This window comes from Hemicordylus capensis, chromosome 7 (assembly GCF_027244095.1).
Source record: "Hemicordylus capensis ecotype Gifberg chromosome 7, rHemCap1.1.pri, whole genome shotgun sequence".
Classification (NCBI taxonomy): Eukaryota; Metazoa; Chordata; class Lepidosauria; order Squamata; family Cordylidae; genus Hemicordylus; species Hemicordylus capensis.
In genome coordinates, this window is record NC_069663.1 from 14058255 (window position 1) to 14086248 (window position 27994).

The following is a 27994-nucleotide window of genomic DNA, read 5'->3' on the forward strand; positions in this document are numbered from 1 at the left end:
TGATGCTCAACAGGATCTCACGTTTATTATTGAGAAGTGATTAATGGTGAAAGAAAGGCAATGCCCATTCCTCATTGGCTTAACAAGAAAACTGAAGAAACATTCACTACACAGTTTACAATATTTTTCTTCCAAAATTAATTTTCCTGTAAACAAACAAGTTTTTACCACTGTTCTCAGCCTTCAAATCAAATCAAGCCAGACTTAATCTGTCATCCATATAATGCACAAGAACAGAACATTTCTTAGGACTCTTCGTATTAGAGAAAATGAACCACCCCTCAGACACGACCTTGTTGACAAGTTCCATTCAAATCTTCTAGGCATAAAGGGGGAAAAAACTCAAATTCTTCATAAAATTCCTCTTCCAGTCCATGGAAAAAAAGTTAGTCCACTTTCTATGGTGGATGTCCAAAAGAAAGTCACAACTCGGTGTTCCAAGTGCAAATGTCAAAAAAATCAGGGGGAAGAGAGGTTCAGAAGGCCAGGAAAAATTGGGAAGCGGCAGGTTTAAAAATTAGAGAACAAAAGGCATATGCCACTTACGGACGTTAAAATCCGCTCAACATAGTAAAAAGACAAAAAACAAAGCGTATGCTCTGAAATCACAACCAAAGCCAAAAGAAAGGGGACAGTTTTCACCTCTACTCTACCTAGAAGGGATTTTTTTTTGTGGGTTTTTTTGTTTTGTTTTGTTTTTTTAAGTCCTATGTCTCTTGTGAAATTCCAATACTTTTTTTAAACTGTAAGTTTATATAAGAGTCTGTATGAAGTCAATGAAATAAGTCCTAATTCTTTCCGGTGTAGTTTTCCCTCCTTTTTGAAAGATATCCAGGTTACAACGCTGCTGCAGTCTCTGTGGAAGGGCCCAGCGTTTTACTTGACACGGCCTTGACGTTCCTATAGGAAGGGGGCGAAAAGGAGAAGGTTAGTTGACTGCAACTTTGAAAACCTTTGAAGTATATTGTTTTCATTGTTGGATAGTTCAAGAGCTTATGGTGAGTGCCATTCTCTTACAGACATTCAATTAAATCAAGTCGCCTTTCAATATTCCAAGTATACCTGGGTAATGTATTAAGCAACCTGGCAAACATCTACTCTTTGCAGATCTTAATTCAAAAACACCTTTTGTAATAAGCCAGCCTATACAGTATTGTGAAAGTGTCATTAGCCAATCCTCATGTCTTCTTCCTGCATACACCATTACTTCTACCACCAAGCAAGTTATGTGTTTGTACATATATTATAGGAGAAACAATCAATGCCTTGTTTTTCTAAACTCTTCTTAAATTGCCATAAATATAAAACTTGCAAATAAATGGCTACCTGCTACTTGGTATGCACCAAGTACTAGCCAACCATCAGCTGAATATGAATATGCATAGGTACACCATAACTTGTGTATCTTTGTGGTCAACCTAGCACACTGCTTAGGAAGACTGTTGATGGAGAGCCAAAGGCCACAGTGGCTGTGATGCGAGTTGTAGTCCAACCACATCTGGAGACCCAAGTTGGAGAACCCCTGGTGTGGGGACTATTGTCAGGTTTGCATTGAGGAGTCCTAAACTCAAAACTCTGTAAAAAGATGAGACGCCCCATGTAGACTTGAAGAAAATGTTTTATCTAAGCTACTGCACAGATTAAAACAACAGTAAGGTACTGAAAAACTCTACAGACATAATGTGTAACATACAACACTTGCATTCAAAAGGATGCTGCTTGGTGCAAAAGAAAAAAATTAAGTGTGCAATATAACAGCTAACTGGTTATTAGTTAACAGTGGGAGCAGCACTCTACTCAAGCTCTGGGGATCTCTTTTTAAAGTACCACTCCTATATATTCCTTTTTGCTACATAAACTGCTTTGAGAACTTCTGAAAAGTGGTATGTACACCTTCTTAAGCATCTACAAATCCACTTGCCAGCTCATCAGTGGTGAATGCCCCCAGCCCTCTGGCAAGCAGCACACCCCACACCACCTTCTTCCTCAGAGGTCTCATTCCCACTGCCATTTTTGAGAAGGCAAGAAACAGCAGGAATTCTTTATGGGCAGCAGAAGAAAATGCATATAATAGCCAAATCAGTAGAAGATCACTCCCTGGTTCTTAGATCTCCATCTTCCAGTACAAATGATGGAAGATTCACTTCTCTCCTAAGCCCTCTGCCTACATGCCAGAAAAGGTTCTGAGGGGAGAAGGGGGTTTGGTTTGGTGGCCACCACAAATAATGGCAACTGAAAAGCAGTTGTATCACATCTTATATTTACTTTGAGTGTTTTACCTTTGTGAAACCAAGGAATTCATGATGTGGAATTCACTATCCAAACAGGTTATTGCTCTTTCCACTCTGAAAAACAGAGTTGACAAGAAGGAGATCCATTGTCAGATCTCCCATCTCTTCAAGTTTTTAAAAAGCAACTGCTGGGAGAATGTGCAAGCTTGCTCCCCTGGTCCAGCAGCTACTTACATTAGGGAAACTCAAGTGAGGGGAAAGGGCAAACTCCTCCTCAGCACCATGGTCCTGATCAGATGTGCTTCCCACCATGGTTGCTTTTTACAGAAACAGAGATCCAGTCTTGCATCTCCATGGTACTTTGTCTAGGCTGGTAATGTGGGCTTAATGTTGCATGTGGGCTTAATGTTCCCCTCAGGCTGCTACGAGGGGAAATAGGCATGAGAAGGAACTGAAAAGAGACTGAGCAATATTCCTCCAGCCTAAAAGCCCTGGCCTATGTAGCTGCAAGCAGCAAACTAGCAGCACTGGATGCCTAATACAATCAGGCATAACAGATCCTTTCAAGCTTCTTAGGGGACACCAGGACAGCTAGTTATTAGGTCTGTGAAAGTCAGAACACCTGTGATCCCATAGACTCAATGTCTTTATTATCCGCAGTTTCATTACCCGTGGTAATTTGTGGGAATGGAACCCCTGCTGATAAGGTCCTCTATTTCTCTCTTTTTCATCAGATGCAGGTGAGGTGGTGACTGTCCTGAATCAGTGCCTGGATGCAGTAATGGACTGGATAAGGGCAAACAAGTTGAGATTCAATCCAGACAAGACAGAAATTATTGTTGGTCAGTGGTTCCTCTGCCTGGGTGAATGATATTCAGCCTGTTCTAGATGGGGTTGAACTCCCACTGAAGGATCAAGTTCACAATCTGGGGGTGCTCATCGATCCAGCATTGTTGCTCGAGGCACAAGTGACCTCTGTGGCTCAGAGTGCCTTTTATCAGCGTTGACTGATAAGCCAACTGCAACCTTACCTGGACAGTCCAGAAGCTGTTTGGTACAAAAACAGCAGCAAGATTATTAGCTGGGACTGGGTGCTCTGATCATTACACCAGTGCTTCGTCGGTTGCACTGGCTCCCAGTCCATTTCCAGTCCCAACAAAGTGCTGGTTTTAACCTTTAAAGCCCTAAATGGATTTGGACCAGGTTATCTGAGAGCACGCCCTGCCCCACACTCGGGCCTTAAGATCTTTGGAGACCCTGCTCCAAGTGTCCTTGCCAAACTAGGTGAGGCAGGTGGCTACTAGGGAGAGGGCCTTTTTGGTGGTGGCACCCCGTTCATGGAACAGTCTCCCCAGTGAGATTTGTCTGGCATTATCACTTTGTTTTTTCAGATGCCAGGAAAAGTTCACTCAGGCTTTTAAAAAACAATTTTTCAAATTGTTTTGTATTGTATTGTTTGTGTTGTGATTTGATGTGTTGTATGTGTTTTTGTTGGATGTTTTAATGTTGTGCTGTGACCCACCCAGAGAACAATTTGTTATGGGGCGGCTAACAAATAAAGTTTATTATTATTATTAGAAACAGAAGAACAAAAGGCACACTACAAGTGAAGACCATCAGACCTGGGAGACAATTACAAGCCAACCAGACCACTAGCAAATCATACCACCAGAGAGTGCCACTCTGCAGAAAGTTATAACTGGTCCACCTAGCTATAACAATTGCCAGTGCTATCAGAGGCATCCTTCAATAACCTATCCAAGTCTGCCTTTTAAAAAGGTGTTTCTTTGTTCCCCCAACTTTCATTTAGACCATACCAGCATTTTACATTTCCTAGAAACCAGAAACAACCTTCCAATTACCAACATCAATGGTCAGATTATATCCCCTCTTGTAACCTACCCTCACTCCATTCCATCACACTACCGTATCACCTGCTCCTATGTTACCAACAGAGACTGCCTACTGTCATTCAGTAGTGGCCCCAGATTGGGCTACTGAGGGATGCTTGACATGAGTCTACCTTTGAAAATTGTCTGGAAATGTCAACTGCTACAGAATGCTGCTGCACATTTGCTAGCAAATATGAACCTGGGAGAACTTATCACACCAGTTCAGAAACATCTGCACAGGTTCTCAGTTTCAGAGACAATTCAAAAGTAATGCTGTTGGCCTTTAAGGACTAACAACCTGGGCCTCCAACTATCTCATAAAATGTCTTCTCCTTGGGTTCTAAGATCTGCCAACAAGGTTCCCCTCCAAGTGCCATCTTCTAGCAGCTGAGATTAGCTTCAATGAGGAGCAGAACCGTTTTGGACATGGCTCTGCAACTACAGAACACACTCCTCTAAGACATCCATCTTTGTTCTTCTATGGTCTTGTTTCAGAAACTAGTGAAAACAACTTGGCTCCTAGTAGGCATTTAGGATTTAACCAGAAGCGTGCTTACACATTAATTTTTAAACCTGTTTTGCGGGAGGTAAGCCTGCTTGGAAATATTTGTGATAAGAGGCAGCATAGAAATGTGGTGAATAAAAAATTGAGCCTCATCACACACAGTTTGTTTTTTAAAGTATGTTTATACTTCATTCACAGAATTATCCTTTCCTTCAATCAATTCCTTTCTGTACCTGCTCCAGTAAGAACTCATTCTTCAGCATCAATAGAACTGAACATAGTACAGGCAAACCTCTTTACTAGCTGATTCATTTTCCACGGTCTCACGTATCCGCGGTTCAGAAAATGACCTCAGCATATGTGGGAAGGGGGGGGGGCACACTGACCTCATGTATCTGTGGGCCAGGGGTGGCCAGAAATGACCACACAGGTAATTTCCGTCTGCCATTTTAGGGATCGGAGCCACGATCCGTACAATGTCCCCCCACCCCAAATGGACATATGATCAAATATTTCCCTGTTTAAATTTTTTTTAAAAAAAATTGGCCTAGGTCAACGATTTTCACCTTTGGCAAGAAATGTTAAATACACCCAGATATACCTCCACTTAAAATTATAAAATGTAGGGGAGAAATGGTATAGTAATGTACAGTAACAACACACAAACTGGTTAAGCACTTCAGTCCGCCCCCAGCCCCCGGTAAAAAAAGAGAGAAAAACATGCGATTTTCAGCTGTTGGGGGAGCACATTGCAACTCAGGGGGAGAAGCAGTGCAAGGTCAGAAGCTCTCCCCCCGCTGTGAACATTGGCCAATTTTCAGCCATTTGGGGGCCTTTCCAGCCACTTTAGAACCTAGCCCCATAGAGATAAATGTTCCAAAATTTGCGGGGGTTTTATTCACAGTACAGCAACGGAACAGAACCCCCCCCCCAAATATTGAGGTCCACCTGTATTCTAAGTCTTCAGTGCCCTGTGTGACTGGTATTAGGCAACTCTCTTGCCCTGTCTCTTGCCCTGTTCCACATCACACATTAACCTCTCTGTTGAGCAGATTTGTGGCCAGAAACATACAAATATGCTTTCTTCAAATAATCAGCTCACAAAATACTACCCTTACAAGGTTTCATTTCAGTTAAAAGTTTAAATGGCAGGGAAGGTGCTGCCTACCTGCCAGCCCCCGCCGACGCTCTTCCAAAAAGCAGCTGCGCAGGGCTGCAGCATGCATCCTTACAGTCCGGATCAGCGTTGCCATGTAAATGACTGCCTTCCCTACCATTTAAAGCAAGAAAAACCCTCTTGGGAGTGCAGAGAACCGGTTCCGTTCACATTCCTAATAGGAAGTTTACTCCTGATGAATGTACTACCATCATCTGAATGCACCTTGAATAACTATTCCTAGTAACCAATTCATGTGATCAACTTTCAGTTGCAATGAGAACTTTAAGCCTAAATATGGAACTTCGGACATAAAGAGGAGGCCGGAATATGGAGTGCCACCTGCTAGCACTCCATACCTCCTGCTGCTGCTGCTTTATGAAAGCACTCTTCCCCTCCCTCACCAAAAAAGGCACACACAAACTCGAGGGCATATTAGATGTTATACACAGATGCACTAAGCTGAAACTTTGCAGCTTCGTTCACACTTAAAAGATAAACCACATTCCTCAGTACACACTCCCTCATGCTCTACTCAGTTTCCCTCTCTCACTTCCTGGTTCAGACAAGCCATAGCTTGCAGTGACATTTACAAACCATAACTTACTCCACAGTAGTTGAGTAAAACATAATTTGGCAGATTCAGACATCACAGTAACTATGGTATGCCCTATCCCAAGACTTGAAGGAAAGAATTGGCGCTTACAAGGGGAAGAGAAAGCATGTAATATACAACCCCACCAGTGAAACCATGGTTTACTGTTACTTGTGAATTAAGCCACCATATTTCAAGCCATGAAGTATAATACCATCATGTAAAACATCAGGAACTAAAGCTCTAAATAGAACAATGGTAGCTTTATCTCTTGACCAAAATCCTATCAACACACCTTCAAAATGATTTTTCACTATAAAAGAACACTTTTGTGCAGGTTTATTTCAGTAAGTGAAAGGCTAGTGCAACAAGATGCTGTGTACGAAGCTTTTGAAATCATTAGCATTAATAGATGTTCCTAGTTTTATCACTCGAAAATAAACTTAAGTAGTGTCACGCAAGCTACTTTAATTCTACCACAGATAAACAATTCTGGCCACAGTCAGACACATACTGGACTAATAAGGAAAAACAATCATGTAGATAAAGATTCAAAAGCAGTAATAGAATGAAAATTGTTGACATTAATCTCCGGAATTCTGCATTGTTAGCCTACTCTTCATACTTTTCCTATCTTTATTTAAAGAAAGAATAAAGTTTGTTTGTTTTTGCATTCAAATCAATAGAATCAATTTCAGCAGTAAAGGCTTAAGGAGGGAAAATCTCTAGCGGCTCTTTTCTATGGCTCCTATTAATATCTTGGATGTGCACAGGTGTGCCTCCAACCCCACCCCCCGCCCTGCGTATTTCTATGAAAAGAAAAATCTCTAGTAGCTGCAAGTTGTGTCCTCCTGCTTAGCTTTCTTCGTGCCCTCGATTCTTGCCATTTTCTTGCACTGGTCCTGGGCCAACTAAGTGTTGCATAAACGTAAAGTTCGGTGACGACTCTTGGCAACCACATAGCCATGTGGTTTTCTTTGGAGGAGAGCTGGTCTTGTGGTAGCAAGCGTGACTTGTCCCCTTAGCTAAGCAGGGTCCGCCCTGGTTGCATATGAATGGGAGACTTGCTGTGTGAGCACTGCAAGATATTCCCCTCAGGGGATGAAGCCGTTCTGGGAAGAGCAGAAGGTTTCAAGTTCCCTCCCTGGCTTCTCCAAGATAGGGCTGAGAGAGATTCCTACCTGCAACCTTGGAGAAGCCGCTGCCAGTCTGTGAAGACAATACTGAACTAGATAGACCAATAGTCTGACTCAGTATATGGCAGCTTCCTATGTTGGTAAAATACAGGAGAGGTTTACCATTGCCATCTCCCACGCAGTATGAGATGATGCCTTTCAGCATCTTCCTATATCGCTGCTGCCCAGTACAGGAGTTCCCAATAGCCTGGGAAACATACCAACGGGGATTTGAAACAGCAACCTCTTGCTCCCTAGGCAAGTTACATCCCCGTGTGCCATTAGGTGGCTAAATAGTCAGGTACCTAGGATCTTACTAGTCAATCTGCACAGACAATGCATAAACAATCTCGGTTTGGTTTGGTTTTAAATAAAAGCAATGCAAGAGGCTGGCAACTTGAGTGAAATGATGGTAAGAGGAAAGGGCTGCTTAACCCTTCTCCTTCCTATTTGTCCACTCAGACCTCCCTTGCCAAGCAGATGTTCCTCTTTGTAAAAAGCAAGATACAGGGGACCTCTCACAGCTGTTTTTCATTTAATGATCTGACACACTTAATTCATATCTAGATAATGTATCTGATTTAGCCCTTGGAAAAAGCCAGTTTAAAACCATGAGGAGACCAATGTCTCCTATAACATGTCTAGACTGGCCTTGGTCTTCTGTATAGGACCTGCTGAAGGTTGCTTTTGAATATTCACCATCCTGAGCTCATAATTGGCAGGTTTAAAATGGAGAGCATTGAGACAATAACTCCTAATGGAGATGAAGGCATCCATTAGTGAAGTTACCAACTGAAGTTCAGGAATGGAAAATGGCAGCTTCCTGAATTATGTGCTAGTCAGACCTTCTCACTGAAATTCTGAAGTCAGTTCACCTGTTTATTGTCCAAGGTGCTACAAGGAAAAACAGCAAGCCTCTGACTCAAAGCTTGCAATACTCAAGGATATGCAAGCCCTTTAAATCTAACCTCAAATATTATCTGGAACAACTGGCTAGATGATTGCAAATCTTTTAAAATTGCTTTTTCTCCGATTCCAAGTCAATGAACATTCAAGACTGTTTAATTTAAGTGTTGTAATGTAAGTACTGCGCCGTGATATTTTTGGAGGTATAAAAACCTTTTAATTATTCTCAAACCAAGACATTCATCAAATTTTTCTGTGCCTGCATGAAGAATAAGACTAATTCCAGAACTCTGAATGGTTCAATAACCTGAGGCCAGGGTTTCCAATAGGGTGTACTAGTACCACTAGGGGTACTTAAAGGGCTCCCGGGGGTTACTCAGAGCCCTCCTGCCGCTGCAGCTGCACTATTTGATCACCATCAGAGGATCACCAGCTTGATCCCAACACCACCTTAGCTCCTTATGTTCACTGCAGAGGAGGAGGGTAAAGACCCTCCTCTGCTCCCGATTGGCTAGCTATGTGCTCAGCCCTTCAGCCTGACTGACCTGACTTCAGAAAGAAACATTGGTTTCTTTGTGAAGGGTTCTTTCCCCTGTGTCTGGAGCTCATCATTAGAAGTATGGAGCATGCTCGGAAGACAGGACTGACGTGGTTGTAGTTTTAACTTCCTGCCGCCAGGAGGTGCCTAGACCCCAGTTCCAGGAGTGTAGTGAGAAGCGGCAGTAGTAAATACAGGAGAGAGCTCCCTAAACTTCTGAGAAAGAAAAAGTATATACAACTTGAGAGAAATAAGGGCAGAGAAGTTAGAGAGAAGGAAGTACCATATGTAGGGAAGAAGGACTGAAAGCAGGGGGAAATTGTCCACTAATAACCCCATGGAGCTGAATCCACTCAAAAGCAGTTACCCATAGTACTATCCAATGGACATAAGAGAAGGTAACATTCACATACATCTGGGTGGGCATGATGAGCTCCAGACACCAGGGAAAAGAACCCTTCAATAGGTGAGACCAATGTTCCTTTCCCCCCCTGTGCTGGAGCTCATCATTATGGGACATGCCCAGCCTAAACTTGTGAGGAAGATGTACCTAGACCAGTGTTTCTCAACCACCAGTCTGCGGACCAGTGCCTGTCCGCAAGGTGTTGGGTACTGGTCCGTGAGGCATCACAAATAAAAATCAACCCCCCTCCCCCCCAAAAAACACCCTGAGCTCATTTCCAGACAGCCCTCATTGCTGGATAACGTTCATTTCGCTCCTTGAAAATGAAAATTATCCAGCAGCAAGGGCTGCCTGGAAATGAGCTCCGGAGAGCTGCCCGAAATTGTGTTTTTTTGCGGGGTGGTTGGATGCCTGGTGGCAGCGTTGGGAGCAAAGGGGATGACCCCCTTACTAACTGCTGGTCCACAAAACTGCACACAAACTGTGTTTTCCCAAATATGTTGAGAAACACTGACCTAGACGACCTGCTGAAGCACACGTCGTCTGAAAGCCGCTTATGGTGCAAGGAAGGAAGAAATCTTATAGTGTCGAATGAAAGGAGTGATAGGGGACCAGGTAGTGGCTTTGCAAATATCAGATAATGGCGCCTGGACCAAGAACTCCGCCGAGGTCACTGTACATAGAGTGAACCGCGATTCCCCCCAGTACCGGGAGGTTAAGGGTTTTGTATGTAATGTTGATGGACTCCCAAAGGCAAAGAATCAACGTGGTTTTAGATACCTTTTGACCTAGAGAGGAAGGACGAAAAGGGAATCAGACTTGCAAAATTTTGCTGTACAACAAAGATAGGTGAGCAGAGCCCTGCGTACATCCAGTTTATGCCAAGTCCTCTCTTTGCTGTGGACAGGCGCTGAACAGAAGGAGGAGAGGACCATGTCCTGGGAGCAGTGGAAAGTCAAATTGACTTTGGGGATGAATGTAGGATCCATCTTCAACATCATGGCCTCTGGCTGGAACAGGCACAATTTCTTGTGGGCCAATAGGGCTCCAAACTCTGAAACCCTGTGGGCCAGTGTGATGGACACCAGGACCTTGTAAGAGAGAAGTTTGAGACTGATGTCTGACAGGGGCTTGAAGTGGGGTTGGGTCAGTGCTTTCAGGACCTTTTTCAGATTCCAGGATGGAATGGGAGGAGAGCTGGTCTTATGGTAGCAAGCATGACTTGTCCCCTTAGCTAAGCAGTTGCAGGTTACAAATGAATTACAAATGATGAATGGTTACAAATGAATGGGGGCCAGTACAAGCACTGTAAGATATTCCCCTCAGGGGATGAAGCTGCTCTGGGAAGAACATCAGAAGGTTCCAAGTTCCCTCCCTGGCATCTCCAAGATAGGGGTGGGAGAGACTCCTGCCTGCAAACTTGGAGAAACTGCTGCCAGTCTGGGTAGACAATAGTGAGCTAGATGGACCAATGGTCTGACTTGTATAAAGCAGCTTCCTTTGTTCCTATATCTTATCACAACTGGTGACTGATCCCCACACAGGCACAATATTTCTGAATCAGAAATTGCAGTTGCAAACTGTCCAAAGTTTGTCCAAAAGTTAGTTACCTATACGGAAAAGTGTTTTCCTAGTGATAAAACCAATGCTAGAGAATAGTACTTAAATTATTTCTAGAAGCTAGGCCACTATCAATGTTTGGAAAGTTCTGGACAAATAAGAAGTAGCTTCTTTGTAAGAATGGTTTTAGCTTAAAAGAAATCTTATCCTAACATTTTGAAATGTGAGTCTCAGCTCAGTTTGGCACTTGTTCACTCAGGCTGATCTGACTTATATTAAGTGTCTTTATGGACAGCAAAATGGAAATCTTTAAGCAAATTCTCCAAGCTCAAAAACAATATGTGCTCCATTTACATAGTTCAGAGTGGAAGCAGATCCAATACAAACTTAACAATGCACGTATGATGTCACTTCTATAATGAGATGTTGCCATCTCAGAGACTGCAGAATCTAACAACTGCCTCATTTCAAATGCTCAAGTTTGTTGCTAGAGAATGCAACACTTTCTACTGTGTTGTGTAAATAATGCAAAAATGGAAACTCTTTCATTGAAAAGCTAGTGACAAGTCTGTGGAAGTAATTTTCAGCAGACCATTGGAGCAAGACCAGCGTGTTCATCTCTCGCAATTCAATTAAAGAACTGTGTATAAATAGCTTTTAAAGAAGAGGGAATGCAGAGAAACACCAGAACAGAGCCAGAGAGAGGCTCCAACAGCACTTAATAAGTGCAAAGGGCCAAACATTTTTGCTTCTAGAGCAGGGTGAACAACTCAAATATCTCGGTGGGCTGGAACCAACCCTGACTTGGTGTGTGGGGGCTGAGGTTAATTTTCAGCACATTCATTATTACATTAACATTATTAAAATTGTTGAGGGGGCAAAGGGTTGGAGTCAAGAGGGATGGTGTCAGTGGCCTCTAGCCCAGGGTGAGAGAGCATCTCGTTTCAAGCAGCCAATTGCATTGATCTACTGCTGGTCAGCAGGAAATACCAAGAGCTCTTCATGGCTTCTGCTGTTGCTGCAGGTTATTCCACTCCAAGGGCCAGCAAAGAAGTCCTCACGGGTCAGACCCTTCTCCCAGGCCTTGATGTACAGGCCTGCTCTAGAAATAAGCAATATCTCGACAAGTTTTCTGTGCATCTAGGAGCCAGACAATGGACACTTGACAAAGTGCCAGACTTAGTGAGGGAGGTAAAGGGAGGAGGGGGAAGTAAATGGGAGTCTCTTTATTCCTTCATTTAGAGCAGAAACTGGGCAGGCTGGAACAATAACTCTACCTCTGAATATCCTAGTCTAGGCACCACGGCTCCCTGGGACTTGTCAAGCCCTGAATTAAGCAAGTTGCACCCTTGGCCCAAGCATGTTTATTCAACAGCAAGTCCTACTGACCAATGAGACTTACTTTTAAGTAAACAGTTTCAGGGAAATAAGGCAACTGGAATCCCAAGAGCCCAATCTAACCCCTTAGCTGTCCTGAGAACCCTACTAAATGTTAATCATGTGGTCAAGTTTGACAAATTTCATCAATAATACTAGTTTCAAAATTTGAAGTATTCCAGCCTCAGTACTGTCACTTTCATTGGATTTTGCATGCAATGCCCCAGATATGCTCAAGTGTGTGTGCTCCATTACTGTGAGTGGTGCCAGCTATTACAGAGTCCAACCAGTTGTGAAGAGATCTGTGTCACAAAAGAGATAATCTTAAGACAAATGTTTTCTCCTTGAAAACATTAAGCTCCTTCACACAATCATCATTAGTCTATAAGAAATCTCATACCCCAGTTTGGCAGCTGCACATGCTCTCTTTTTCCGATCATCCGAGTTAAACACATGGTCAGAAGCACCATTCATGATCATGTGCTAAGCAGCAGCTGAGTAGGAAGGCTTTTCCTCCAACCTCGTTAAAGAACTAGGTATGGCTGCCCCAATCCAACAGCTAATTAACACATTATCACTGATGGCACCTCCAACCTTTGTTTTAACTGACAGATGTTCAGCAAACAAGAGCGCACAGCTCTCCAAACAGAATAGAATGCTTCTCCTACCCTAATAATTGTGTGTATGAGCCTAGAATGTGGGTGTCCCTGGGTTTCATGTTACAGTCCTAGTTTCTAACAGCTGGTAGGATGCTTCATTTTCACAGAATATATTTCACAGTGTTCCCTCTAAGGAGAGCACACACATTTTTTTATGTCCACTCAGTTTATTTTAGATTACACTCAGGTTGGATCAGGATGGCCCCATTCTGAATGCATGTGAACACACAGTGCCTTGATACTGCCATCCAGAAAAAAAACTCATTCTGCACACATTTAAAAAATAAATAAATAGAGGGAACCCTGGAATACACCCAAAGATCCTTGAAAACACAGGTCTTCCCAATAATAATCTGCAAAAGTAACAGTGGAGGAATTACAGTAACAGGCAATTCCCAAACCAATGAAACAATTATAGCTCTTTAGAGAGTTACATCAAAGTGCTGACACGTCTATTTTATTTTCAGTATCGAACATTCCAACAGCAACTGCGGCCACAAAGTGGTCTTGGAATTACAACCTTGGACACAAGAAGCAGGTGACCAATCTGCATCATGTTTGCAGATACCCAGACAACATTTAAAGAGGTCAGTACTTTATTATGATGCATGTGAGAGTAGCCAAGTAAAAAGGTTAGAGTATTCTTCATTGCTCCAATGGCAGCCCACAGTGGGCCTGTGTGAAACTTCAGCCAAAGCTGAATACTCTGCACAATCCCCCAGACACCATGTGGAGGCAATCACTGTGAAGTGCTATGCCTTGTCCAGCACAAGGGGAATCTTTCAGGGGAAACAGAACCCTTGAGCTCCTGTACCACCTTGGAATGTGTGCACAGACTGCTGGAAAGTGAAAACCTTCCAAGTGGTTTCCTCCTAGAGCTCTTAAGAGACAACTGTCTCCCTTAAAATGCCCACCCAGAACTGAGAAAAGTACAGTTCTGTGCAGAGGTCAGCAGCAGAAAGAAATGGCTCTCATATTGAAGGTTCTTTGTCAAAGTAGCCCCCAATTGGAAAAAACCTAGTGAATCACTGGGTTAGTGAATATAACCCATAACACTGGCTCTTACAGAATAGTGACATGAGACATGAACATTAATAAAATGCTCGTATTCTGCAAAACTGAACACTAACTCCTCAAACAGCACAGGTGCTTACTAAAGAGATCTAAATCATTTGTCTCCACACTCAGTTCAAACCCTCATAACATGCTACATCCAAAACCAATGTGCTGCAAAAACAAACACAAAGTAAGCCACTTCCTCTAATGTACTTGCAGAGTAGGGCCTCACATTGTGGCAAGATGAAGTCAAATGCAAGGATTTAATAGAGGGGGGGGGGGATAATTTTGCTTACCAATTAGACAATACTCTAGACACACAACCATATTCTTCTGCTTTTATTCATCCATTTGAGGGCCCAATGATCCAACCGAAAGGAAAAGAGCAACTCCCAGGGTTTTTATGTCAACAGTATGCTTTTCAGCAGGCATATGAGCTTTTAATATTTTCTGTATCACCGGTAACACATAAGCTGTTTTAAAATGGTACTGTGAAATGAGAGTGCCTGGATCATTAAGTGCCTACTGGCTTTTAACCCAATTAGACTCCAGTTCTACAGACATGTACCTTGGAGGAAGCTCCAGTGAACACAGCAAGACTTACTTCCAAGTAACCATATACAGGACTATGCCGCTAACAAGCTTGTACTACTCTGCCATTCATCCTTTCTGCTTCCTTTGAAACAAAAAAACACCCAACACTTCATTTGGAACAAACACACTGTGTTGCCCAGGGACCTCTGTATGCAGTGGTGTAGAAATGTACTAAATAAACACCACTTTTGTCATAGATAAGTGTCTATTAACTGGATGTCAACATAATACGCTCATGTGCCACACAAGCCTCTCCATATATTTCTGCTATATCACTAAGCCTCACTCTGTTACGTCCTGCACAGATGGGTATTTTAGATGGTAGTTTTGCAATGTGTATCTACAAAGCAATGCCATGTGCTCCAAACTCATGTGGACAGGTGTTCAAGGTCAACTCTGCCCCATACAACCACCCTTAGCTCCCCTTTGTTGCTCTACCATAGCATCTCCTCTGTTACCTTTTTCACATTTTCCTCCTCCTCCTGGCGTTTCTCATAGTGTGAGAAGTCATCGAAGATGGAAGTGGTGTGCTTGTAGGTAGCAATGATTTTCAGCACCTGCTTCGCCTTTTCCAGAGGCACCTCTTGAGTGTCCCTGGAGTTGGTCACTGGTTTATTCTCATTGTTCTCTAGGCGAATGTGCCGCAGTTGGCTGTTGGGAACGTCCTTCACAAAAATCCACCTGACATCAAAGCGTCCCTTCCATTTGTCCTGGGACCACACGCCTGCACATGTGTTGTAGTCCACAGCAGATTTCATTTCTGCAACTCCACAGAAATGACCACTGCCATTGACACTGAACAGTAAATAAACCGGGCCTTTTCCGTTCATGGAGCGGTAAGCAGCATCCAGTCTCTTATTACCATGCTCTGTACTGCACCAGATGTTATATTTAATGGAACGATGGATATCGTCCTCAGAATAACTCTTGATGATGAAAACCCGGCCATGTTTCGGGTTCCAGTCAAAATCCTTAGGGTTATAATTGTTGATAGATCTCAACTTCTCCAAGACAGGGTGTGGCTCTGAAGGGGCAGAACCAGAGGTGGCCTGAGACTGTCCAACTGCACTACCATCAACTCCATTTTGACCAAACCCATTGCCACGGTTACGAGGTGCAACCCAGCGGGCAGGCTGAGCTGCCTGTTGCTGCACTGGAAGCTGAGTTGGTTGGGGTGGTGGAGGTGGCAGGGGCTGTGGCTGCTGTCCTGCTGAAGGCTGCAGTGCTGGAGGGCTGTTGCTCATCTGCTGACCCATTGATTGAGGGGACATTTGGGTTGGGGGCTGACCAATATTCTGAACTAAAGCCTGGGAAGGGGTTTTTGCCACTGGCCCTTTGTTATCCCAAGTTCCAATATCCATATTATGTTTTATTGGTGGCGGCGGCAGACTCGAACCTGCTGCGATGCCATTCTTGGTCTTCAGCTTGGGCTGCTGCTTTGCAGGTTTGCTGGCAATATCAGCCCAGGATGCTGGTTTTGGAGGGGCGATGGTGGCAGGGGGCAAACTGTTAGAAGCCACAATATTGCTGGCCATGGACCCACTGCCAACCGCAGAGCCAACCACTTTGGGGACATTGCTTGCTACATCGGTGCTGCCCAGCTTCAAGGCGGCCATCCCCTGGTCTATGGTATTCATGCCAGGAGCCTTATTCAGAGTCTCACTGGCAAAAGCAGACTGTCCGTCTATCATGGCTCCACCTAATGAGCTTGGTGCGTATGCGTAGTTGCTACTATATCCAGAACTTTGAGTTGACTGCCCCTGAGAACTGTTATTGCCCCAAGCTGAAAAATCAATCCCACTTGGGAAAAAGTTAAAGCCATGCTGTCCAAGAAAAGGTGTGCTGCCAAGGGCCCCTGGCTGTCCAAACATATCCGGGAGAAAGTGAGGCTCCCCGTTGCTTAGCTGTCCATATGATGTTAAGTAGGGCATGGGTGGATCACCCCCAGTAGACCACGCAGCTTCACCCAGGGAGTAGGAGAATCCAATGGATGGACTGTAATAATTCGGCATGTAGGAGTCAGACATTGCAGTGTATGCGTTGTTCTGGAACAGAAAAGCAAGGACTGAGCAGTTAGAATAAGCAGCACATCACAGCATGAGAACTAGACTAAATGCCATTGCAGGTGCTTCTCCCACACCACCCTTCCAACTGTTCACTGAAATCTACAGTAGAGAACTGTCTATTGAGTTTAGGACTGCAGTGGAAGTGGGTTCATATCACTTTTTGTCCCAACTTAAAAAATTATTCCAATAAAATGTCATTAAGACAAAACACTAACTTGTCTAAAATGTGTGCATGTGGTGGGGGTGTTTACTTTTTAACCTATATGGTATTTGGTGGGTTAAAGGGAGAAACACACTGAATATAAGCAAGATCAATTTTAAGTAGTATTTTCAAAGGGTTGGCATATTAAAATGGATACAAAAGATACCAGTGTGCAGTTCCGTAAAAGTTGCAAGTTTCAAAAAGATCTGACAATTTCTCAGCTAGGTCATATAAATGATGTGTTACTACATGTGTTCCTCCTAGAAACTGGATATTTTCTCTTTACATCCAAGAACATTTTAGAGCACCAAAATGCACCATTTTACAGAGATTTATTATACTAACTCGTCTCATTGATTTCAGTGGTGCTTAACCATGATTAACTAGCCTGGTTGTTGCCCAATATTTATACCCCGCCCTTCAGGTAAAACTTGAATTTTTATGAAGTCACATCAACTTAGTAATCCACATGAAAGGATTTTATGCTAGTAACCATATGAACCTGTGTACATGCAGGGTAACCCACACAAGAAGTCAGATTCCATTTCTTCAGAACTGGTATGCATTAGATGCCTGTTCAGTTTACTCACTGATTAGCATTTTTATATAGCTAGAAGAGTTTCTGAAGAAATTAATTGCTGCTCTTTTCAAGCCGCTATGCTATAGATATTCATTCAAGATCAAGTAGATTCAAGGACTGCAGCATATGCCACCAATACAAAGGATCAAAATTAGTTTACATATCAATATCCCTCAGTAGCATTCAATATGGATTCAAGTGACACCTATCACTAGATTAACTATACTGATAAATTTGTCAAGATTTAATACTTCAGGTAGAAATTAGGGGAAAAATAGGGACAGTTCTTTTAACTTTGTGTTCTGTGCAACTAATTAAATGTTTCAAACATCTGTGAATGCAAAACACTGATCACATTGATTCTTTAAGTGCATTTTTTTGTATCCCACCCTTTCTCTGAGGAATCCAAAGTAGTATTTTATACCAGTAACCACCATATGAGGTCAGCTAAACTGATCTGTCCAAGACTAACTAGTAAGCTTCATTGATGGCAGTTCAGCTTTGCTCTCTGATGAAAGACCAAAAGGTACAAGTTCTTTGATCACACCTTTTTTTAACCTATGGGCCCACTTTTTCCTCTAGCCCAAAGACCCCCACCCCATTTATATATTTTCATAAAGTTCCAGTAAAAATAAAAATATACTACTACTACTACTACTACGGGATCATCATTTTCAATAACCTTTTTCTGGCTTGCCAGGAGGCAAATTAAATTCAATGCAGCAAAAATTATTCACAGACCAACTGGACTAAGGGTAGGTGTGGACTTTTTTAATGGTTTGGATTGAATTCAGACTGAATTCGAACCAAACTTCTGGTCCCATGAACCAGTTCAGTCAAACTATTCAAACTGTCTGGTCTGTTTGATTGAACTGGCTTAATGGTCCGAGGGGCTATGCTTGTGAAGGAGAATCCTGCCTTTAAAAGGCTTCTAAGGGTAGATTGGCAGTGGGGAGCAAGAGGGCACCTTTCAAAGTAGGTGCTTACCAAATCCAGCATTGGCTGCTCCTCGAAACCCCAGCGCTCCCCCAGAAGTCTTGCAATGTGGATGCACTGAGGCCATTTGAATAACGATATAAACTGCATGCACAGAGGATATGCAAATGGCCTCTGTGCATCTGCGGAGGCCAGAATCGTGCCACTGGACTACCGGGGGAAGCAGTGTTCCCTCTAACAGCGACTGCCAGATGTTGTTGACTACAACTCCCAGAATCCCCAACGGCAATGGCTTTTGTTAGGGGATTATGAGTGTTGTAGTTAACATGTGGGAATCCTTGTTAGAGGAACACCGGGGGGGGGGGGGGGCGACTAGGTTTTCAAGGAGCAGTTGCCATCGCTGTATTTATTAAACACCTACTTTTAAGGGTGCCCTCTCGCTGCCACTAGCCCGCCCTCCCCCAGCCACCCTTAGAAGCCTTTTAGAGGCAGGATTCCCCTTTGCTTATAAAGGGGAATCCTGACCAGAATCCCCTTTACAAGCATAGCCCCCTCAGACTAGTCCAGGCCTAATTTGATTGCGGACATCCTGGAGGCCGGTTCAGTTCGCAATCTGTCTAACCAGCCCTGTCCAACCAGTTCAATGTCAAACAGTTTGTGCACATCCATAAAATGGACCTACCCCTTGGCCATGGACTCCAAGTTAAGAACCCCATTTGACCATTCAGTTGTCATGCATAAGATGTTGCCCCAGTAGCAGCAAAAATATTTCTTCCTTTATTAAGTCTCTTCATTCAAATATATCTTGGGCCAATTTGATTGTTCAACAGAGTCACAGCCAATTCAAAGGACTGTCAGATTCTTTCCTCCTATTATATGAACTGAGAAACTGGAACAAGCTATACAGTAAGAAAATTCTCTGACATCTTGGTAGGTCTTAAGACCACATTTTCCAAGTGTTATTTACTTAAGTTTTAGACTGTAAGGTCCTTTAAATTAAGAACCAATTATTGTTTCAATGTGCGTCAGTAGAGCACAAGATCAAGCTCAGAAAATCCAGTTCAAGGCAAGCCCTGGTCACACTATTTGCTCCCTGGGAGTCAACATCACCTACTGCCTTGAACCAACAGCAGTCACTGCAGCACAGGCAAGCTGTCTGAGGGGGCTTCTGGAGATCAGGGAGAGGCAGGATACAGTTAACACATACAGGGCTATGCTTCAGAAGTCAGAACACACTGGCCAAAAGCTGCACAAGGAAGTTGCCTCCCCTGTATTTAGAATTCAGGTTCTCTACTGCAGGGCAATATCATACTCCAGACCCTATAGGTGCTCATAGGTGAAGGAACTCTAGAACTTATCAGCGCAAGCTGGAAGACGAGCAGAGGTGGGCGGGATTACTCCCCTCAAGTGTGTATGCTCCAAGCAGGAACTCTAAGCTACAGGTAGTGGTGGACAAGGTTGCTCACTTTATGCCAAGCAGGAATAGACTACATCCATTACGAAGTTGTACTATCCCTCTACCACCTTCTTGTGCATAGTAGCAGAATATATTCAGTTGTGAAGATGGATTTCCATACTCATTCAGATAGTTTATACCAAGTCAAACGATTTGTGGAACACAGGATGAGTATTTTTTGCAGTGTTTATGACCACCGATTTAGCAGCAGTCTTATAGTTGCCTATGTAACAGTCATAGTGCACTCTTCTGCTTATGGTGCACAGCTACAGACAGGTGTAGAGTTGGTTTGTAAAGGTGCTATAGGAATGATGGATCTCCTTCATCCATACAGTGGGCCCTATGAGATAGGATCATTAACATTTCCCATTTTAAAAAGAAAAACAAGCCTACAATTAAGCAAAGATTTGAACACACATCTCTGCAGCCCAGGTCAAATACTATCCACTGCACCACAGCAGCTGCTGCTCTTCAACCAATGAAAAAAATCAGGAAGTCTCAGCCTCTGATTCCTCCAGCAAACTCTACTTTAGCTGTTTACTCCACACTCCTTTAAGTGTTCATTTAGACTTCAACTATAAGGAACAAATGGCTAACAGCAACCTGAGTGGGATATAAATGCAAAAAACAAAAACCTTCAGAAAATTTCTCTGTGTTGAAACACAGTCTACACATCTTCTTAATGTGCAGTTTGGACAGGGCTGAGGAGATCCACTAGTCTACTAATCTCTGACAAGTGAAAAATGATGCCTGATAAGTAATGTTATCAACATAGCTTGAGGAACCATCTGATGAGAAAAATATTTTGCCTGGCTGATGAACTGAGACAACATTTTTACACCCTTGAGTTTGGGCCTTATAAAGAACCACTTTAGGGTTCTAGACATTATATAGCAGATTCATAAGAGGATGTGCACTTCAACAGAACCAGGAAGACCAACTATGAATCTTTTTTCAGAGCAGAGGACTGATTGGAATTTGTGAAGATGTTAAGGAAGAATGTGACTTGTGAAGAGTAATAAAAACCTGCTTAGACTAAGAGCAGCTAAATAAGAGCCACACACAAGCTTCTCAGAGAACGAACTTGTGTAGCCCTGATGTGACCTACAGGTCTGGTCCATTAAATCTATACATTAGCATGGTATTGACCAGGCAACTGTTAAGTATGCATTGCAAAGTAGTTACTTTTGTAAAAAAAAATTTAAAAAAATTAAGGTGCACTGGAAACTCACTTCATAAACCTAACAGTTCCCCAGTTGCTGTAATTCTACCTTTTAATGTCCTCAAACAGAGGCATTAACCACATAACTAAACACCTTACCGCATATAAAAAGCATGACATCTTAAAAAGTAACTGAAGCTCATTAAAAATGGACCCCACTACCATCTGCACAGATGATGCAAGGATGACAAATTGATGGCACTCATTTCATTGTAAGAAAGTACTGTCTCCATCCCACCTGCACCCCATGAACCAGTTAGAATAATCTGCTGAGGGAGTCAGACTGATTCCAGAGCTCCAAGGGGGCAGGAATAGTATAGGATACACCACTGATTTTGATGGCTGTGTCAAGGACCTGGCCAAGATACAAACTTTAGCCAGATATCCCTCCAAAGCATCCTCTCCCACTGCTTCACCAGCACAGGTCAGAAGACGTAATGCTTAAGAAACGGAGGAACAGCAGTGCAAGAGTAACATCCAATTCCTAATAATGTTCTTTGGGGTAGACTGCTATTCTACGGCATTAGCAAAATAGCTTCCTTTACCAATACCAAGGGTTGATGAACATGGATTATCTACACCCAAAGAGTGTATACAAGCCTGACATCTACTTTATGGATTAAGCCATTTTTTCCTGTGGACCAATTAGCTTAAATGCAGAGTATGTTGCTGACATTTTAGAGGGCTGGTATTGCTGGTACACAGGGCACAACTGTGATTATAGGAGTCCAGCTGCAAAGAGGAACCATCTTTTCAATACTAACAAGCAGCTGAAGAAACTGGGTTTGTAGCCTTTCCCTAAAGTGGGGACTGGAGATTAAAAAGAGTAATACGGCAGAGAATCAGCATTAAGCACAAATCTAGCCAAAGGATATTTATGGTTGCCCAAAACCCCATCCCTGAGGAACTTCTAGGATAACTCCAGCTAACAGTCAGCAACAGCCTGCCAAGCAGATGATCATTCTATGATATCTATCAATTTCCTGGATCTCTGCCAGTTTGAGTTTAAGAAACTGCTCTTGGTGTTTCTTAAACTTAATATTTAAATAATCACTCAAATGCCAAGAAACTTGAGTGGTTATGCTCAACTACCCATCTGGAAAATTTCCACATAGGATTCCACCCTCTCCTGATTCACATGTATATTTCTAAGACCAATGAGCAAGATCATGAAGATCCATTTTAACTGGAACGTCAGCAAATACCCACCCCATTTTTTATTCAAACCAGCTCCTGCAGTCTATTTACTTTGTATCCAAGTTAAGTGAGCAACTGGATGCAGACAAGCTAGTATGAGGAGAAGCCAATAAAAATGAGGCAATGATGAGGTAGAGTAACACCCATCATGTGTGGGATTTAATCTGCTCCCAGGTTCATTTATATCAAGTGCTCCTAGACCTGTTCATACAGCTAGAGCTTTAGTGGCAAGGATGGGAATGATCACTTTTCATGGTATCAGCTGAACAGACTGCTACTACACCTTCCTAATATAAACAGCCACAACTTATGCTTTTGAAGCCTGACTACTGCAGCAGTTTCTGTGCTTCATGACAGCTCACAAGCTGCAAGTCTTCCGACATGCATCAGTGAATGGGAGCACACTGTAGCAAGTTTCAGGACCAGAGATACTACAAGCACAATCCAAAGTACTCATCTGAATTCAGGAAACCCTGAACAACTAGAACTCAAGAGGTTACCATCTCCCTACATCTTATCAAAATCTCAAAGATTTATGAGCAATGCACACATGACCATGCCGCTGTGCACCACAGTTTACCATGTCATGCAGCAACATGTTCTCGGATGTTGTTCCACAATAATGGAATCTGAACCCTTCAGGTGTAGGGAAAAATATTTAAAAACTGAATAGGGACGCACACGGAACCAGTTCGGAGGCCCTTTTACAGACCTCTGAACTGGTTCAAAAGTCCAATGGTTCAAAGATGGGAGATAGTTTTAAGAACTGGGGAGGGTGCTCTTACCACTACCACCCTGCCGTGTTTCCCCCACTGGCGCTGTGTGCATAATCGGTCTCTCGGGGCAGCAGCGTACCTCCTTGCCACCTCGATGCATCATAGACCAAAAGTGGCCAGTGCAACGTGCGCGCTGGGCACTTCCGGCACGCAATGCACCAAGGTGGCAAGGAGGTAGGCTGCCACCTCGCGGGACTGATTTTGCACACAGCACCAGCTGGGGCGGGGGGAGCACCCTCCCCAGTCCTTCAAGCTATCCCCCCCACCTTCAAACTGGCAGTCGCCGGTTCCATGCACATCCTTACATAACAACAGCCCTGCTGGTTCAGGCCCAAGGCCTATCTAGTCTAGCATTCTGTATCCCACAGTGGCCTACTAGTTGCCCCCAAGAAGTCCATAGGCAAGAGGCGAGGGCATGCTCTGTCTCCTGCTATTGATTCCCTACAACTAGTATCTAGAGGCATCTAGATGGCCTATAGTGATCAGACTACTATCACATCCACCTTTCAGCAGCCAAAATTAAACTGGCATTCAGGAATGAGGATGGAATTTAGTTCTCCAAGTCAGAAAACTGGATCTAACTAGGTATTAGATGTCTCTCCTCTTACTTACTAACTAATAACTTTGCAGATCATATTGATACCTCAAGTCAAATAGTACCTGCTCAGCACAACCTTAACAGAAAATATTAAAGAAAACAACCAGTCTATTAAATAAAGTCATCTTGTTATGTGATAGATTAGAAAAAGAGAATAGGTACATCGTTAACTACCTGCTCAAGAACCAACAATCTTAACACTAACATAGTCTTAAAAGGCTCTCAATTTCTGGCTTATATCTGGGTTTCTCTTGTTCTTTCCTATTGTTACAGTTTTTACACATGTGCTATGTGTGTTGAAAATAAAGAAAAACTGAACAGAGTAGAGAATAGATTCCAATAAGACATCCAATTTCATTAAAACTGGAAGCAGCTAGGGCAAAGTACTTTGATTTGGTGGCAATTCTAAGCACACATTTAATCAGAATTTTGTCCCAATAAAATCAGTGGTGCTCATTGTTAAATACCGAAAGTTAACATGCACCTAAGAAATAATCAGCAAGCACATCTTTATAAGCATGAGATTCAGCTAGTTACAGTTAAGTTCTTCCAGTAAAGCACATTTACAAATAAGTTATATCCTAAGGAGTTGACCAGTGTAATGTTTCAATCAATGGGTTAACCCAATGAAAAGTATCTTGCCAAAATAAACACCTTGAAAACCAAAAGGTAAAGCAATCACTAATGGTGCACCCCACCCATTAAACAAACAAGTATATTTTCTAGCACTCACCGGTCTGGCCTGAGGACTCAAGTAAGGTTCAATATCATCATCATTTAATCCATCTTTCTGATGTACAGATCCATTTTGCACTAAAAAGAAAAGTGTGTAACAAAAATTACTCAGTATCAACATGCATGCTCAGTAGTTAGTTTCTAAGAAGAAATGCAGGGGAGGCTCAAGCCTTGCCTGAACATCACCCCCCTGGTCTGAGAAGACTTGCTCCCTAATCCCACCTGTGTAAAGGCTGGCCACTGCTGCTCAGGAAAGGTCCAGGAGTCCAGTGACCAACAACCAGACCAACACTACATCGGTAATAAAGGGGGGGGGGCAATTTTAACTGGTCTCCCTTTTCTTCCTAAGCCTGAGGATCACACAACACCCAGGGACGTTTTTTCAGAAGGCACAGTGGATTTCAGAAGGAAGGGGAGACAAGATAAATCAACCCACCACATAACACCAGCAGTGTTAATCTGGCAGTCAGCCTCTATATTCACCTCCTTCAGGACTTAAGCAGTGTCCTGAGAACAGGGCTGTAGTTAAGCCAACCCTGTAAGTATTTATGCTGCCAGTACCGAATGCCACTAGGAAACTCTTTCCAAAACATTGCAATGTACTAAACCTCAACCAAATTAAGTGGAAAGATAACTTGCACAGCTAGCTGCTCCACAGGAAGCTTCCTTTCACTCCTGGAATAAGCTTAGTCAACTAGCAGTTTGATCAGGCCTCTACAAATCCACTTGCCAGCTCACTAGTGGCAAGTGCCCCCAGTCCTCTGGTGAGCAGGACACTCAGCACCACACACATCTCCTTCTCAGTTTCCACTGACATTTTTGAGAAGGTAAGAAACAGCAAGAATCCTTCCTGAGCAGTAGAAGGAGGCTCCCACTGTTTCTTATCAACTCCATATCCCAGGGCAAATGACAGAAGACCTGCTTCTAAGACCTCTGCCTGTATACCACAAAAGGATCTGAGAAAATAAAAGGGATCAGTGGCAACCACAAATAATGGCTGGCTAGAGGATTCCTGAATTTAATCAACAGTCATTTCCTGTTTCTGACACTCCTCACATATATACATATTTGACATTAAGACAAGGGGGAAAGCACAGACAGCTTTCAGAGTTTCATTCTGCTACTATAACTCACAAAATGATCCTGTTCATTTGACCCTATATAACTCACAAAATGATCTTAGTATACAAAATGTATTATTCTAATTTCTATTACCTTGAAAAACTTCTCCACACAGTTTCATCTATATTTCAGAATGCCTCTGAAATCTTACTCTTCCTCCACTACAATAATCACTTATTTACAACTGTTAAGATACAACAGGCTCATTCCTGATGCTCTAGTCTCAGCGTTACAGGCCAACCATGTTTCTACAACTAGCCCAGCTTTGCTCATTTTGGTTCAGTATCCCCCACCCCCTGAAAAGTTGCTCATTTTCACTTCATTTGGCACATAGTACCATCCCTTATGCTGCAGTCATCTGACTATAGAGCAGGGCTGCTCAACTTTGGCCCTCCTGCAGATGTTGGCCTACAACTCCCATAATTCCTGACTATTGTCCACTGTGACTGGGGATTATGGGAGTTGTAGTCCAAAAACAGCTGGGGGGCCTAAGTTGAGCAGGCCTGCTATAGAGGGATACTCTACATAAAACAGGTATGGGCAACACCCCCTCAGCCTAACCAGATCAGCCATCACAATTTTTTAATATACATTTTACCCTGTTTTAACTCTGTCTCATTTCTACGATTATCTCAAACTAATTCCTGGGCACCCAGCAACAGAACACACACACCCCTCTCTCATATGGAGCAACTCATTATCATCATCCCATCAACTAACTTGACAATTTAGGATTAATTCACACACACACTTTAAACCAAAAGCACGAGAAATGTTAAATCCTGTGGGCACAACCGCTTCCTACATTCCATTAAGGAATTACCCCTTACGGCAGGGAATTTCAAACATGGGTCCCCAAGTGATGTCTGACTACAACTCCCATCATCCCCAGTCATTGGCCACTGGGAGATGATGGGAGTTGTAGTCCAAAATCATCTAGGAACCCAAGCTGGAGAACCCCTACCTTACAGGAAGCATTCTCCTTCCCTCCTCCCACACTAAAAGAAAAAGAGAGAGTCCCGTACTAGCCAAATGAAAGCGTCCATGCGGCAAGCCACACGCGACACTTCCTAGAAAGCAGAGGCACACGTGCCCTTGGGAGAGGAGGCGGCGGCGGCAGCAGCGAGGTCCCGCATTTGGGGGTCGCCCCCCAGGAGCAGCAGACGGGGTTCCATACACTGGGAGACGGCGGTCGCCGCCGCAACTCCTGGCACCCGCCGCGGTCGCCAGTCGTCACTTACCTTTGGTGCCTTGGCCCTTGGGTCTCTGGAGCGGAGGCGGCGCAACGGCATCATCCGAAAGAGCGGGGGGGGGGGGAGAGAAAAAAGAGAAGAGTCGTGAGGAAGGGAGAGAGCGGGGGGAGAAGGGAGCGAGCTGGCGCGGCCGGGAGAGAAGCCGCAAGGCTCGGCGTAGGCCGCCTCCCGGCTTCGGCGGGGGAGCTGCGAGGAGGGCCGGGCCCGACGCGGAGGAGGGCGCGTGAGGAAGGCGTGCGCGTGGGCGCTCCCCGTCCGTTTCGCGCCCCCGCGCTAGGCCCGAAACCGGGGCCTTTCCCAGCGCGGCCCCCCAGCCAGCCCCCTCCCCGCCCGACCCCCGGGGGGCCTCCTTTCCCCTCAACCCCTACCTGCTCCAGGAGGCTGCTGGCCGACATGGCTCCCGACGGCGGCGGCGGCGTTGCGGGGCGAGCTGCAGTGTGAGTGGGGGAGGCGGGGAGGGGCGAGGGAGGGTGGCGGCCGCGGCGGCTTTGTCCGGGGAGCGAGGAGGAGGAGGAAGCGCACCCACCGCGCGGCTCTTTCTTGGCTTCCTGGCGGACTCTGCCTCGCCTCACTGCCACTGCTGCCTCGCTCTGCGTCGACGCTCTAGCCCCGCTCCTCCCTGCCGCGTCTCTATGGCCCTCACCGCGCGCGCGCGCTCACAACACCGCCAGCCCAGCCAGCAGGAGAGGGTTATCACGCGGCGGCAGAGAAGGAAGGCGCGCGCGTCCACGGCGCAGGCGTAGTGCGGGGCGGGGGAAGGAAGGGGAAGAGGAAGGCGCGATGGGTAAGGAGGGAGGGGGGACAGGAGGGGAGGGTGTCGATAGCGCCCCCTGCCGGAAAGGGGTTGGAACTTGGAAGCCCGAGGCCGCTCAACTTGGGGAGGAGGTGGCAGGTCTACGGCCTTCCCTCTCTGTCTGCGTTTGCGTGCGTTTTGGACTACAACTTCCATCATCCGTAGCCACGGTGGCCGACAGACATGGATGGTGGGAGTCCAACGACTACAGCAGGAGGGCCGAAGTTGTGCAGTACGGCTTATAAGTTATGTGCTAGAAGTGGTAACAGCCAGGTTCCTGTTTGGACATCGCCGCCTCCTAGACGCAGGCAGCAGGACTCCTCCGCGTCCTCAACGGAGCTCGGTCTTAGGCAGGGCACCTGGGTGAAAAGCGCGGTCTTTGGGGGCAGGAGTGGGCATACTTGCCCCCCG

At 44.3% G+C, this 27994-nt stretch overlaps 1 protein-coding gene across 1 annotated transcript; it reads right to left on the bottom strand.

The window, feature by feature from the left end:
* Nucleotides 1-27530, bottom strand: YTHDF2 (YTH N6-methyladenosine RNA binding protein F2). The gene is made up of 5 exons (XM_053268531.1): nucleotides 27159-27530; nucleotides 26779-26803; nucleotides 24414-24493; nucleotides 15106-16692; nucleotides 1-900 (listed from the first exon to the last, which is right to left on the bottom strand). The coding sequence occupies exons 1-5, from the start codon at nucleotides 27183-27185 to the stop codon at nucleotides 877-879; spliced, it is 1743 nt and encodes a 580-aa protein (XP_053124506.1). The 5' UTR covers nucleotides 27186-27530; the 3' UTR covers nucleotides 1-876.
* Between the last annotated feature and the right edge of the window lie 464 nt (nucleotides 27531-27994).